The sequence below is a fragment of the Hyaena hyaena genome, unplaced genomic scaffold (genome assembly GCF_003009895.1).
Source record: "Hyaena hyaena isolate Hyena2069 unplaced genomic scaffold, ASM300989v1 scaffold_70, whole genome shotgun sequence".
NCBI lineage: Eukaryota > Metazoa > Chordata > Mammalia > Carnivora > Hyaenidae > Hyaena > Hyaena hyaena.
The window spans coordinates 1,792,710-1,808,929 of record NW_024080701.1 but is presented as its reverse complement, the minus strand read 5'-3'; the positions used below and the strand labels follow the sequence as shown (position 1 = coordinate 1,808,929).

Here is a 16,220-nt window from a genome sequence, read left to right as displayed (position 1 = left end):
GCACATATATTTTCTTTTCTCTGGGACAGATACATACAAATGTAATTGCTGAGTCATCTAGTAATTCTATGTTTAACTTTTTGAGAATTGGCCATTGTTTTCCAAAGATGCTATACCAGTTCACATTCCTGGATATGAAGGTGCCAATTTCTCCACTTTCTTACCAAAACTTGTTGTTATCTGTCATTTTGATTATAGCCATCTTAGTGATGTGAAGTGGTATCTCATTGTGGTTTTGATTTACATTTCCCTGATGGCTAATAATGTTGAACATTTTTCATGTGCTTATTGGATGTTTATATATCTTCTTTGGAGAAATGTCTATTCCCTTGCCCATTTTTTTAACTAGGCTCCATGCTCAACTTGGGGCTTAAACTCATGACCCTGAAATCAAGAGTCACATGCTTTATCAACTGAGCCAGCCAGGTGCCCCTCCTTTGCCCATTTTTTAACTTAGTTATAAGAATTCTTTATCAACAGATTCTTCAAAGGGTCAAATGATAATAACAACAAAAATTGAGGTAAGAACCTGGAAATTTGAAGAGATAGTTGGAAACTCTTGTCAATAGAGAAATAAAGCTTTTGTTTTCCAAATTCTACAGGCTTCTTGCTTTTGGTTGAGGATGGAACTGAAGTTCAGTCCCTTTTGTTCATCATTGATGGAAGATACTCAATGCAGATCACTCTGTGCTCTCTAGAGGAAGATATTGTGCTAGTGAAAGTTACCATGCCCTTCTATTCTTGAGTAATTTACCTATCTGTAAATATGGGGAGAATCTTGTATCATGTAGATGTTTTCATAGATTATGGATGAAGGATTTTAGAATTGTACAATGTTTTGAAATAGGATAAGATTACAGATAATTGAAGGATCAGCATGTGTTCCTGGAATGCCATGACATCAGTTTTGAGTCACTTAATGAATCTAAGACTTTGAGGGAACTATTGAGTTCTTGTGTCTCTCATTCTGAACAGTATATACTCTGAGATTTAGCCACAACCTAAGTTCCCTTCACATACAGTAAATTGCCCTATGTTAGGGCAGTGTTCTTTGCATGAGGAATCTGGTCATAAAGATGGAAATCTTTTGGGGGTTCCTGAGTGACTCAGTTGGTTAAATGACCAACTCTTGATTTCCGCTCAGGTCACAATCTCATGGTTCGGTAGATTGAGCCCTACGTTGGGCTCTGTGCTGTCAGCATAGAGCCTGCTCAGGATTCTCTCTCCCTCTCTCTCTGTCCCTCCCCCTGATCACTCACACACTCTTTCTTTCTCTCTCAAAATAAATAAATAAACATTTTTTAAAAGATAGAATTCTTGGGGCGCCTGGGTGGCTTAGTCGGTTAAGCATCTGACTTTCGCTTGGGTCATGATCTCGCGGTTCGTGGGTTCGAGCCCCGCGTCGGGCTTTGTGCTGCCAGCTCAGAGCCTGGAGCCTGTTTCAGAGTCTGTGACCCCCTCTCTCTCTGGCCCTCCCCTGCTCACGCTGTCTCTCTCTCTCTCCTAGAAATAAATAAACATAAAAAAAAAATTTAAAAAAAAAAGAATTCTTTTGCTGTAGCATCATGGATAACAAAAGGTATCTGAGTTTTCAACTCTTAGCATTTAGGATATGAATGATTTATTTTACAGTTATGTAATAATTTTGCAAAAACTAAAAAGAGGATTAGAAATGTTCAGTGTTGGGATGCCTGGGTCGCTCAGTCGGTTAAGCGTCTGACTTCAGCTCAGGTCATGATCTCACAGCTCTTGAGTTCGAGCCCCGAGTAGGAATCTGTGCTGACAGCTCAGAGCCTGGAACCTGCTTCAGATTCTGTGTCTCCCTCTTTCTCTGCCCCTCACTTGGTCTCTCTCTCAAAAATAAATAAACATTAAACAAAATTATTAAATAAAAATAAGAAGGGCGCTTGGGTGGCTCAGTTGGTTAAGCGGCAGAGTTCAGCCTAGGTCATGATCTCGCCATTCCCGAGTTCGAGCCCTGCATCATGCTGTGTGCTAACAGCTCAGAGCCTGGAGCCTGTTTCAGATTCTGTGTCTCCCTTTCTCTCTCTGTCTCTTCCCCACTCACACTCTGTATTTCTCAAAAATAAACATTAAAAAAAATTAAAAAAGAAATGTTCAATGGTTGTGTGTGTGTGTGTGTGTGTGCGCGCGCGTGCACACGTGTGTGCGTGCATGTATGCCTGAGAGTGAGAGGGAGAAGCAGACTTGTGTTTTGGATTAATCAAATTTTGTAAGTTTAAAAAAATATTATCCACTTTGTTAATTGCTAGCCATTTTACTTGTATTATTCATATCATAATTGCAACATTTATTCCCGGGAGATTTTCTTCCTTTTTCTCACCAGATGCTCCACATCAAGAAGCAGAGTGTCCTGAGTGTGGCAACAGAAGGTGCTAATGTGTGTCGTCATGGGAAGCTGTGTTGGCTTCAGGTAAAAGATACTTTAAACTTTTTATTTTGAAATAATTGTGGATTCACTGGCAAATTGATTTTAATTGTCTTCTTTTAATACATCTTTAAAAATTTTTTAAATGTTTATTTATTTTTCACAGAGAGAGACAGAGTGTCAGTGGGGGAGGGGCAAAATAGAATCTGAGGCAGGCTCCAGGCTCTGAGCTGTCAGCACAGAGACCAATGCAGGGCTAGAACTCACGGATCGTGAGATCATGACCTGAACCAAAGTTGGAGGCTTAACCAACTGAGCCACACTGGCGCCCCTTAATTGTCTTCTTTATGTCACCTCATTGTCACTGTCCTATAACTTGTTTGGAATGTCTTTCACTTTTCTAGTACTGAATTTATTCTTTTCAAAAAGAAAGATGGGCGCCTGGGTGGTTCAGTCGGTTGAGCATCCAACTCTTGATTTCAACTCAGGTCATGATCCCAGAATTGTAGGATCGAGCCCCGGGTTGGGCTCTGTGCTCAGCAGAGCCCACTTGGGATTCTCTCTCTCCCTCCGTCCCTCCCCAGTCCTCCCCACCTCCCCCCATTCTCTGTCTCTAAAAATTAAAAAAAAAAAAAAAGAAGAAGAAGAAGGATAGAGCTTCTGTCTTTTTATAGTTTCACTTTTATAATCTTCATTGCTCTGCTCATCAAGGCTCTGTTTGAGGTCTTCTTTCCCAGCTCTGTTCTCTCACCTTAGATCTTTGAAGAATTGCAGAGGTGGCAGGCTGGCTCAGTTAGTAGAGTGTACAATTCTTGATCTTGGGGCTGTGAATTTGAGCCCCATGTTGGGTGTAAAGATTACTTAAAAGCTTTAATTTAATTTAATTTTTAAAGTAATCTCTACACCCACTGTGGACTCTGTGGACTCAGCTTCCAACCCCAAGATCAAGATTTTCATGCTCTACCAGCTGAGCCATCCAGGCACCCCAAAAATAAAATCTTTAAAAACCCCACAAAGACACATGAACAATTTTCATTTTTCCTTCTGGTTGCTACCATTCCACAGCAGTATTCTGCCACATCATTTTCATTTGACTTCGGAGATGTCAGGTGAGGGTCCCCTTTATGTCAAAAGAAGTTTCAAAAGAAGTTTGTAGTGAGCCTTGAAAAGCTATACGTTGGGTTTTGGATCAAACTTGCTAGCATCAGTTTTGGGGGGGGGGGGTGGCAAGAAAGCAGGTGAATACCCAAAGAATGGTCTTCTATTCTTTGAGTCAGGATCTACCTCTACCTACTCAGAGTATATATTAGGGTTGGCTATCTGGACACTTCTCGGGGCTACATCAAGGTATGTATCTTAAATAATTCAATTCAAAATATGAAAAAAATTATGTGAGAACCTAGTCTCTTGTCATCATTTTATGGTGAAAAATCAGAAACCACTTAGTTAACAATAGGAGACATTACTGTAGATTTGATGGATCTTACGCAGCTGCCAAAAATTAATGATGAGTGCAATGTTGAAAAATGTTTCAAAAACTATGAATGGAAAACAGCAGGATATAGAATTGAATACACAGTCTCAGAACCATATACATTGTTTGCTTATGAAAACAGGAAAGGAGCAATGTATGGCGTGCATTGGTTCACTGAAGAAATGTCTCAGCCATCCATGCTTCTGATTCTGTTCTGTTCTAGTTGATGCGTGTGTAGTGGTGAATCCAGCATAATCTCTTCTCTCACAGAGGCTATAGTCTAGCAGAGAATCATTCCTCAAACTTTTATAATGTGCCTTTTCAGTTTGTGTAATTAAGGAAGTAGAGAAAATGCAGGGAGTCACAATTTTAGGTGTCATATTCTAGCAAATAACATGAAAGATCTGAGAATACCAAGTGGGCCTGGAAATTACAGCTGTATTAACAGCTCCTAAAATGACAAAGATGACATTAGTCTGTCATGTTGCTGGCCCTCTATACCTTATTTGGATCTTTCTTTGCCTCCTTTCACTGACTCAGTAGATTATCCAGCTATATAGTACTGCCTTTGTGACATTTATGATCATAAACAATCTGAAATTCTTATAATTGTATAAAATAGATCTAAAAAGCAACATTTCACATCCTACCATTTGTTGCCTATTTAGAACTGCTGAAGAGTAATCTTTATCTTGTCTTATGAGTAATTTTTTTCATTTTTATTTATTTTGAGAGAGAGTGCATGCGTGCTTGTGGGAGGGAGGCACAGAAAGAGAGGGGCAGAGAAAATCCCACGCAGGCTCCTCACTGAGCTTGGAGCCTGATGTGGGCCTTGATCTCACGACAGCAAGATCACGACCTGAGCCAATATCAAGAGTCAGAGACAACCAACTGAGCCACCCACATGCCCTTCTTATGAGTAATTTCATGTAACACCTTTCACAACCATGCATATTATGGGACTCAGAGAAACATCATTTGGTGTTATTAACAATGAAATTCTGTTCATTCCCCTTCAACCTGTAATCCTTGGATTATTAAAATGCCATGGGTGATAGAGAAAACATTAAATTTGAGATTGTAAAAAGCTAAAGGCTGAATCTACCAACTTGTTTCTGTCCTTTTGAAAAATCAGAGTGATAGTTTTTCTTAGATTAATTTAAACTTGTCTTCCCTAAGAATCACTGAGTGTTTATTGTTTACTATAAAAGTGACGATGTGAGGGGCGCCTGGGTGGCTCAGTCGGTTAAGTGTCCGACTTCGGCCCAGGTCATAATTTCATGGTTTGTGGGTTCGAGCCCCACGTCGGGCTCTGTGCTGACAGCTAGCTCAGAGCCTGGAGCCTGTTTCAGCTTCTGTGTCTCCCTGTCTCTCTGACCCTCCCCTGCTCACGCTGTCTCTCTCTCTCAGAAAAGAAAAAAAAAAAAACCATTAAAAAAATAAATAAAAGTGACGATGTGAGGGGGCATCTGGGTAACTTAGTGAAGTGTCTGACTTCGGCTCACGTCATAATCTCACAGTTCGGGAGTTCTAGTCCCACATCAGGCTCTGGGCTGACAGCTTGGAGCCTGAAGCCTGCTTTGGGATTCTGTGTCTCCCTCTGTCTCTGCCCTGACCCTGCTTGCATTCTCTTCTCTCTTTCTCTCCCAAATAAATAAATAAACAAACATAAAAAAAAAAAGTGAGGATGTGAGGGGCTCCTGGGTGGCTCAGTCACTTGAGCATCTGATTCTTGATTTTGGCTGGGTTCATGATCTTATGGTTCATGGGTTTGAGTCCTGTGCTGGGCTCTACACTGGCAGTGAGGAGCCTGCTTGGGATTCTGTCTCTCTATACCTCACTCTCTGTCCCTCCTCGATTTGCACCATCTCTGTCTCTCTCAAAATAAGTAAATAAAATTAAAAAAAAAAAAGTGAGGATGTGAAGTATTTTCTCACATGTCTTTCTTTATCCTCAGATCCCCTTCCTTAGTTCTTTTTTATCCTATGTGTGTCTGGATGGTCTCTTGTAGGTAGCTACAAATAGCCGAGTTTACTTATTTGACATTTTCCTTCTGGGAAGTCGTGCTTTCAACAATGGACTTCAAATGGTATTAGAAGACAAAAGAATTTTGAAGGTGAGTGTGTAAGCTGATTCCCCCTGCTAGTAACATTAGCAACCAGGTTCTAATTACTCTGTCTCTGTCTTCTGATTCCTTAGGTTATCCATGATTGTCGTTGGCTTTCTGATTGCCTCTCTCATCAATATGGAATTTTACTGAATAATGTCTTTGACACACAGGTACCTGCAGGGAAACCATAGATTCAGTCTGGCTTATATAGCTTTGATAGAAAATAGGCCACATCTTTGATGAGAGATTGAGTTTTTGTATATGTGCCTCATTACTGTCCACTTGTTATGTAAGATGTCTGTACAATAGGTGAGAACATTTGGTGAACTGTAAAAGCTACAGAAAATGACTTAAAATTATTTAGGATTTTTTTTTCCTTGTTTTGTACCAGAATTTGTCATAGAAGACTCTAGGACACCTGTATGGCTCAGTTGGTAAAGCATGTAACTCTTGATCTCAAAATCATGAGTTTGAATCCCATGCTGGGTGTAGAGATTACTTTATTAATAATAATAAAATCTCAAGATTTAAAAAAAAGCAAGCTCCATACTCTACAGCATTCAAGAACTCAAAGAACTCGGAAGTCATTCAGCAGTCTGACACAAATCACTTAGTGTGAGGTGAATAATCACATCTGTGCCTTTAGCACATAGGTATCAGGGCTAATGGCTGGTTAGCATGTAGCTCAGAGAAGCAGGTTGTCTTAGATATGCCCCAAAAAACTACTCTGCACAAAAATAGCCTGAATATATGTGGCTTTTCTCTGCTCTAAAAAAACTCTAGAGAAATGAGAAAATCAGTCTATACTAACTAGCTTTTAAAGCTGATGTGAGTTATTAGCTTGTCTGTGAGGATAGTAAAACCACTAGTTTTCATTATATTTTCTTTAGGTTTTTCTAGGTTTATGCCAGTTAAAGAGATATATTGAATACATAAGCCTAGTGCCTTTGGAGAGGAGTTAATATAATGAGTTAGCCAGTTATCTTTTTTTTTAATGTTTATTTTTGAGATAGAGCGAGAGCACATGTGCCTGTGTGTGCTCGAGCAAGTAGGGGAGGTGCAGAGAGAAAGAGAGAGAGAGAATCCCAAGCAGGCTCTGCATTGTCAGCACAAAGCCCCGTGTGGGGCTTGAACTCAGAACTGGGAGGTCATGGCCTGAGCTGGAGTCAGACGCTTAACTGACTGAGCCTCCCAACCACCTATATTTTTAAAATTTTTTTAAAAATTAAAAAATTTTTATTTAGAGAGAGAGAGCTCACATGAGTGGGGGATGGGACAGAGGAAGAGAGAGAGAGAGAAAGAGAATGTTAAGCAGGCTCCATACTCAGCAGGGAGCCCAACACGGGGTTCAATCTCATGACCATGAGATCATGACCTGAGTCCAAATCAGGAGTCTTAAAAGCTCAATTTTAAGTTGTTAAATGTAGTTATGTTTGCTCTTTATGTATCTGCTCATAATGAACTTTATGCCACTTCTCTTGTTTACATGTTCCTTGAACCTTCTTTCAGGATCTTTCACTATATGGAGACTATTTCTAGCTTACTCCACAATGTAAGAGATAGGGGTGCCTGGCTGGCTCAATCAGTTAAACGTCCAACTTTGGCTCAGGTCATGATCTCCTGGTTTGTGACTTTGAGCCCCGTGTCAGCCTCTCTGCTTTCGGCCCACTTTGGATCCTGTTTCCTTCTCTCACTGCCCCTCCTTCCCACTTTCTCTCTTCCAAAAATAAATACATATATTTATAAAAAGATTCTCTACCTCTGCCCCTTGCCTGCTTGTGTGCACACATGTGTGTGAATGTGTGCATGCTCTCTTTTAAAAATATTTAAGGGGCACCTGGGTGGCTCAGTTGGTTGAGTCTTGCATCTAGCATCTGAGTCTTGATTTTGGCTCAGGTCATGATCTCACAGCTTGTGGATTTGAGCCCCTCGTCGGACTCTGTGCTGGCAGCGTGGAGTCTCTGTTTGGGATTCTCTCTCTGTCTCTATCCCTTCCCTGTTTGCACATGCTCTCTCTCTCTAAAAAATAAATATTTTTAAAAAATAAAAAATAAAAACTTCTTGAAAAATGAAGGGTGCCTCGGTGGCTCAGTCAGTGATGAGTATGACTCCTGGTTTTGGCTCATAATGTCATAGTTCATGAGTTCAAGCCCTCATCTGGCTCTACGCTGACAGCGAGGAGCTTGCTTGGGATTCTCTGTCTCCCTCTGTCTCCGTCCCTCCCCTCCTCATTCTCCTTCCCTCTCTCAAATAAATAAAGTCAAAAAATTTTTTTTTAAATGTAAGAGAATTTTTCATTGTTCTCCTGAGGGCATTATATTAGGCTTCTTCTTTTTTGTGGTTATTTATTTTTGAGAAAGAGAGAGATCACAAGTGTGAGAGGGCAGAGAGAGAGGAAGACACAGAATCCAAAGCAGGCTCCAGGCTCTGAGCTGTCAGCACATTAGGCTTTTTGATTAAATCCCACGTGGAGACATTGGCATATCTTTCCATATTTTCTTTTCATATTTCCATAGTATAAGAAGCAGGAATTCAGAATTTTTCTGATTTTTCCCTTTAACACAATGTATTAATTTCCTATTGCTTTTGTAACAACCCACCACAAATTGAGTAGCTTAAGCAAGATAAATTTACTTTCTTACAGTTCTGGAGGTCTGCAGTCTCAAATCATTTTCACTAAACTAACATCAAGATGTCAGCAGGGTTGGTTTCTTTTGAAGGCTCTGAGGGTAGTCTCTTTCTCTGCCTTTTCAGCTGTCATCTGTATTCTGTGGCTTGTGGTTCCTACCATCTTTAGAGTGCACCAATGCAACCTCTGCTTCCATCACCGATCACCTTCTCCAGTGACTGGAGTCAAATCTCTCTGCACCTCCTCTTATTATTACATTTAGGGCCCACCCGTACAATTCAAGACAATCTCCCTACCTCAATATCCTTACCTTTATCACTCATACAAAGTCATTTTGCCATAGAAGATAACATTGACAGATTCTGGGAGTTAGCATGTAGATGTCTCTGGGGGCTATTAGTTAGCCTGCCACACATAGATTAAATAACTCATCCAATTCTTAATTTTTAAAAAAAATCTTATTATTTTTAAGTAATCTTTACACCCAACATAGGGCTTGAATTCACAACCCCGAAATCGAGAGTCGTCGCATGCTCTAACAACTAAGCCAGTCAGGTGTCCTTCCATTTCTTAATTTTATTAGCTTTCCTTACCAAAACTTTGCCAGATTTGCTGATGAGTAATACAAATACTTCTTGAAATTTATTTTCCTTTCCCCATGTCTCAAGGTAATAGAGTAATAGATAGCTGTAAGGCAGACAAATAAAAGGAGTAGAAGACAAAGTAGACAAGGATACATTAAAGTTTTTTTCCTCCTAATTTTTAAGAATAAGTTGACTGAGGGGTGCCTGGGTGGCTCAGTTGGTTAAGAGTCTGACTTCGGCTCAGGTCATGATCACAAAACTTGTGAGTTCAAACCCTGTCAGCTGTGCTGACAGCTCAGAGCCTGGAGCCTGTATCTGATTCTGTGTCTCCCTCTCTCTCTGCCCCTCCCCCACTTGTGCTCTGTCTCTCTCCCTCTCAAAAATAAAGAAAACCTTAAAAAATAAAAAATAAGTTAAAAAAATAATAAGTTGACTGAACATCTTTTCTGTTGGCATTATCTATCGTGTGGGTCTTTGGGGAAAATGGTATTTAATGACATTTTTCTAAATATATTTCTATTTCTGCCATGAGATAGCTCTCTAAAAATATTCTATATTCTATAGACAAGTCTTTTTTTTTTTTTTTTTTTTGTGGCACAGGTAGCAGATGTCCTTCAATTTTCCATGGAAACAGGTGGCTTTCTTCCAAATTGCATCAGTTCTTTACAGGAGAGTTTAATCAGACACCTTAAGATAGCCCCTAAATATCTCTCCTTTCTGGAAGAGAGACAAAAATTGATTCAGGTAGGTATTCAAGAATGTCCCACATGACGTTAATTTTTTCAAGTGTTTTGTGAGCAGGATTATCAGCGTATTATGTAGAAAACTGACAGTTGCTATGTAAGCATATGAGCATTGCCAAAATCTTAGTTGTTTCAAATGGAAACAGTTTGTGATCTCAAGTGAATAAAAGTAAGGATTCAGATTTGTACTCTGAAATAAATTTGCAGTTCTCTAGGGGAGGATTTTGTTGGGAGTATGGATTAGGTGATGGAACAAAAATCATCCCAATTATTTCTCTAAAAGTAAGGTAAATTTTCCTTAGCTGCTAATAGCTCTGCCTACAAACTGAGTTTATGACTATATTGACCTCAGTTTTGGTCCTATAATCAAGTCTACTTCAGTTTTGAGTGAGAAGTCCTGATTGATTGATGGATCAATTGACCCATCTCTCTCTCTCTCCCACTCCATCTTTTCCCTCTAACATATACACTCATACATATATGAAATGTGTGTGTGTTTGTGTGTGTGTGTGTGTGTCTGTCTGTCTGTATATTTTCAGAAGGCTAGCCAGAGTGTGAAAATAGAAGGTAGTAGCTAAAGAAAATGACACTGACTTTTAAGCAGCTCTTAGAGAAAGTTACTTTCTTTAAAGTTTTGCGTATTATTCAGAGTAAATTGTTTTGGTATTTCTAGGAAAATCCAGAAGTGTGGTTCACACGACCTCTTTCACCCCCTTTACTGAAAATTTTGGCCCTTGAGGCCACCTACCTACTACCCCTTCGTTTGGTACTCCTGGATGAGATGATGTCTGACCTAACCACCCTTGTGGACGGTTATCTAAATACCTATCGAGAAGGGTCCGCAGATCGCCTGGGAGGCACGGAGGTAGGTACAGCTCTCTGTGATTGTGTTTTTAGGACTTCCACTTCTGCCTTGTTCCTCATGGAGGACACAGTGATGCCCACTTTTCACAGCTACAGCAAATCATGAGGCCAACTTAGTAAAAAATATTTTTGAAGGGGCTAGAGCTTGGGCTTAATTCATCTCTTTGAGTACTTTTTCACAATATTAAGTTATGTTCTGTCAAAGAATGAATAAATTTAAGATTTAAATTTACTAGTATTTTAGAAGCCAGCACAATGTAACAGAACTATAGACCTGGAGTTGGCAAACTATAGCCCTAAGGCCACATCTGGCCCACAGATTGTTTTTATGCAGCTCGAAGGTAAGAATGGTTATAGTTTTAAAAGATTGTTTAAAAAAAAAAAGTATGCAACAGAGACCATTTGTGGCTAAAATATTTACTCTTTGGCTCTTTATATAAAAGGGTTACAGTCTGCTGCTATTAGCCATTCTCACTTAGGAGTACTGAAGCAAAATCCTAAATAAAGTAATAACATTTTTGGTATGATCCCTATTTAGATGTATTATACTTTCAACATGTTGCTGGTTTCTACTTTACTGTTAGGAAATTCTCCATTTTACTGGAACAATCAAAGTCTTATGGTTATCTCATGTATGCTGAAAAAAAAACCCACATAACTTTTCTGTATTTTGTTCTGTTTAACAACAACAACAAAATATAAAAATCCTTGTGTATCTGGTTCAATTGGAGAATTTAAATGTCTGTCATTTATCATCGTAAAATCAAGAAGTTTTATAACTTTATGTATTTTGCTTTCACTTTAATGCTGAAAAAAGTTGATAATATTCTGTATACATTACTGATTAAAGTTGGAATACATGATAAAATATATATCTCAAGCAAGAAGTCTACAGAATGATTGGGAACACTAAAACCATTCCCGTTAATAACAAGAAAATACAAAAATTGTGACTACCACCACTACTTTAACATTTTTTTTGAAGCTATTAGCCGATGAAATTGGGGGAGAAAAAAGACGTACTACAGAAATTGAACAGGATGAATCACAATTATGCCTGGTCTATGATACAACTGAAAACTGAAGAAAATAAGTGGAAAAAGATTGCCCCAAAGGAACAATATTATAAAATGAGTTCTGATATAATATAAAACCTGATAGCTTTCCTATATCCATACACACAGCTAGAGATAATGGGAAAAAACATTCATTTGTATGATTGTAACAAAAGGTAGAGTATCTAGAAATAAGTCTTTAAAGAAATGTAAAATAAAGAGATAAAGAAAACATTAAAATATTACTGAATGGCATAAATGAGGACTTAAATAAATGGGGACACTAAGCATTTTTAGCAATCAGTTACTCCTAAATTGACTTTTGAATTTATCTCTATTCTAAGAAAAATATTATCAGCAGCAGCATTTTGCAAACTGTGATTATAGTGTTTATAAAGATAAATATAAATAAGAATAATCCTGTCAGATACGAAAACATTTATGTCTATGTTAGATAAAACAAGTGCAGGGCGCCTGGCTGGCTCAGTCGGTGGAGCATATAACTCTTGATTTCAGGGCTGTGAGTTTGCCACTTTGGGTGCAGAAATTAGTTAAAAACAAAAATATAAAATTAAAATTAAAAGTTTGTGACTGACACATGTGTAGGCATATCAATGGAAAATAGTAGAGAACCGAGCAGTAGCTCCAATATATATCTACCAGTATGGTTGGGATAAACTATTTCCAATTAATGAAAAAAAGATAATTATTCAATAAATGCCTTTAGGCAATTGACTGCCTCTTGTAGGGGAGGAAAATCAGAATTGGATTACTATTTCTTTTATTACCAAAATAAACTCCTTGGATCAAATATTTATCTAAACAGTGGGATTAAAAATTATTAGTAAAAAAGTTAAAAGAAAATTATTTCACAAGAAGGAATGCTTTCTTCCCCTTACCCCAATTCATTGAGAAATCATTGATAAAATTAATTGTATATAGTTAAAATGTACATTGTGAAAATTTGATATACATATACATTGTGGGAATCATTATCGGCAGTAAGATAATTAACACATTCACCTCACATAGTTAACTCTGTGCATATTTGGTGAAAATGCTGAAGATCTGCTCTCAGCAACTTTCAAGTATACAATACCAAATTATTAACTATAGTTACCATACTGAACATTAGACCCTCAAAATTTATTTTTCTTGTAACTGAAAGTTTTTACCCTTTGACCTATATCTCCCCCTTTTCCCCTCCCCCCAGTCCCTCTGACAACCCCCTTTCTATTGTTTCTATGAAATTAGCTTTTTTTTTTTTTTTTTTTTTAAGATTCCACATTTAAGTGATACTATACAGTATTTGTCTTTCTCTGTCTGGTTTATGTCACTCAACATAATGCCTTCTAAGCATATCCGTGTCACAAATGGCAGGGTTTTCTTCTTTTTTATGGCTAAATAATATTTCTGTGTGTGTGTGTGTGTGTGTGTGTGTGTGATTTTTTTTATCGACTCATGCATTGATAGACTCAAATTGTTTCTATATCTTGGCTCTTATGAATAATGCTACAATATAAAGGAAGTGCAGATGTTTCTTTGAGATAGTGAAGTCATTTCCTTTGGATATATACCCAGATGTGAGATTGTTGGACGATAGGGTAGTTCTATTTTTAAGTTTTTGAGGCACTTCCGTACTGTATTCTCGCCAACTGTCCGTGTTTCCTTTTTTCTACATTCTTGCCATCATTTTGATAATAAACATCCTCATACGTCTGAGGTGATAACTCATTGTGATTTGGGTTTGCATTTTCCTGATGATTAGTGATGTCAGATACATTTCATATACCTAATGGCCATTCGAATGTCTTTTTGGAAAAAATGCCTATTCAGGTCCTTTGTTCATTTTTAAATTCGATTACCATTTGCTTTTTTGCTGTTGAGCTGTATGAGGGAATGGCTTTCTATGCAATGCAGAAATACTCTGAAATCATAAAAGATTAATAAATTTGAGTTTAAAGTTTTTGTTTGGTGAAAATACCGTGAAGAAAGTCAAAACGCCAGCAACCTGGGAAAAATTATTTGCCTCATGTAACAAAGAGGACATTTTCTTTACATGTATATTCTTTATTGTAGCATTTATGTAATAACAGAATACTGGAAACAACCCAAATATCCATCTATATGGATTTGGTTAAATAAATTATGGCATATCAATACAGCCCTTAAAAATGCTAATATAGAAGAATCTCCGAGACCAACTTTTTGGTTTAAAAAATACTGTTAACCATTTGTATAAAATAATTATTAAAAGACTTGATAAATAAATTTTGAGGGAAAACAAAAATTGAAAAATGCAGTCCAATGAAAAGATAAACATTTAGTAAGGGACATTTATATGTACACGATCACAGATGCATAGACTGTCTTTGGGAGGCTACATAAGAAATTGTTTTTAGAAGATGCACTTGCTAAGGAAACTGGGACCAGGTTGGAAGGAGCACTTACTTCTCACTGTGTTATCTTTATAACATGCACACACACACACACACACACACACACACACGCATAACACAACATACACACACACACACACACACACACACACACACACACACACAACTGTGGATTCAAAATATTTAAGTTAAGGGATGCCTGGATGGCTCAGTCGGTTAAGCCTCCAACTTGAGCTCATTCATTATCTCATGGTTCGTGAGTTTGAGCCCTACCTTAGGCTCTGCACTGACAGTGAGGAATCCTGCTTGGGATTCTGTCCCTCTCTCTCTGCCCCTGTTCTTTCTCTCTCTTTCTCTCTCTCTCTCATTTTCTCAAAATAAATAAAGTTTAGAAAAAATAAAATAAAGTTAAAATATATTTGAGGCTCCTGGGTGGCTCAGTTGGTTAAGTGTCTGACTTTGGCTCAGGTCATGATCTCACGGTTCGTGAGTTCAAGCCCCATGTCAGGCTCTATGCTGACAGCTAGCTCAGAGCCTGAAGCTTGTTTTTGGATTCTGTGTCTCCCTCTTTCTCCAGCCCTCCCCTGTTCACACTGTCTCTGTCTCTTTCTCAAAAATAAATAAAACATTTAAAAAAGTTAAAATATATTTAAGTTAATAATTAAAAAAAAAAAAAAGTACTACTAGAGTTGAATACACTAGAGGGAGCTATAAGAACACATTTGAGTTGATCCTCCCTTGCTAAATACTGTTAAGCGTAGTGGAAGAGATTTTAAGGACCATACTTAGAAGTTTAGTTATAGCAGACTTGTATTCCTTTTCTTTTCTTAGCCTACATGTATGGAGCTTCCGGAAGAACTTCTTCAACTCCAGGATTTCCAGAAGCAGCGCAGAGAGAGAGCTGCAAAAGAATATAGGGTGAATGCACAGGGACTCCTAATAAGGACAATAGCACATCCAAAGAAATCAGTGCCAGAGACAGCAGGGAAACAGGGAAAAGTGGGGGTTTCCTTACTTGGTAAAAATTTTGCACTAGATGAAAATCATCATGTAAATTTGCTGAAAGAAGGATCTAAGAATAAACAATTTTCAACAGAACCTCAACATCTACCTCCCATAAAGGAAGACACCATCGAGGATTCTATCAATAAACTCATTTGCCGTGAGTCAGAGAGGCTAGAGGACAAGAGAATAGCCCAAAAAGAACACAGTAAGATATGCAAACGGGAGTTTCAGACAAACTTATCTTTGAAAGAGGAGATAGAACAGTTACTGATGGTGCAAAACCAGGAAGATCTAAAATGCACAAAACAAGATGCTTCAGTGTCTCCTTCCCTTCCTCAGGAAATCAGAGTATCTCCAAGTGACACCTTTCATCCTTTTAGAAAGGCTGTGCTTCCCACACTTCCTCCCTGTCCAGCCTTGGAGAAAACTGATTCTTGGATAAATCCCTCTCCAGATCTGTCTTAGAAACGTGCAATTTGGGGGCGCCTGGGTGGCTTAGGCGGTTAAGCGTCTGACTTTCGCTTAGGTCATGATCTCGCGGTTCGTGGGTTCGAGCCCCGCGTCGGGCTCTGTGCTGACTGCCAGCTCAGAGCCTGGAGCCTGTTTCAGAGTCTGTGACTCCCTCTCTCTCTGACCCTCCCTTGCTCACGCTGTCTCTCTCTCTCTCCTAGAAATAAATAAAACATTAAAAAAAAAATGTTCAATTTGTTTATGAGACCACGAAGGTGGCTTGCTTTCTATACCAATAGGAACTTCTCAGTGCTTAAGTTTGTCATGTTGGAAATTTAGTTTTGCCTCAGTCATGAAGGAAAGCCTTAGGGAAAATGATATTCTCGTGCTTACTTGTACGCCTAGAATTTGATTAGGATGGAAATGAATAAGTTAAATACTGGAAGAAGTAAATGTTTTTATTATGTCACTGTGTGGAAATATTCCCAGTGGTCAGAGCAAATTATTTCTTATAATTT

General features: G+C 38.3%; 1 protein-coding gene across 5 annotated transcripts in view; it reads left to right on the top strand.

Annotated features, from left to right (window-relative positions):
* EXD1 (exonuclease 3'-5' domain containing 1) overlaps positions 1-15,762 on the top strand; it is a 32,001-nt gene extending 16,239 nt beyond the window's left edge. For 4 of the 5 annotated variants that reach the window (XM_039232862.1, XM_039232861.1, XM_039232864.1 and 1 more), the window contains 6 exons: positions 2,348-2,434; positions 5,875-5,979; positions 6,063-6,143; positions 9,787-9,930; positions 10,603-10,794; positions 15,079-15,762. In XM_039232862.1, the coding sequence (XP_039088793.1) occupies positions 2,348-2,434; positions 5,875-5,979; positions 6,063-6,143; positions 9,787-9,930; positions 10,603-10,794; positions 15,079-15,717 (1,248 nt within the window). In that variant the 3' untranslated portion in view covers positions 15,718-15,762. The remainder of the gene's footprint in view (positions 1-2,347; positions 2,435-5,874; positions 5,980-6,062; positions 6,144-9,786; positions 9,931-10,602; positions 10,795-15,078) is intronic. The other variant, XM_039232863.1, reaches the window with a different exon arrangement.
* Positions 15,763-16,220: the final 458 nt, after the last annotated feature.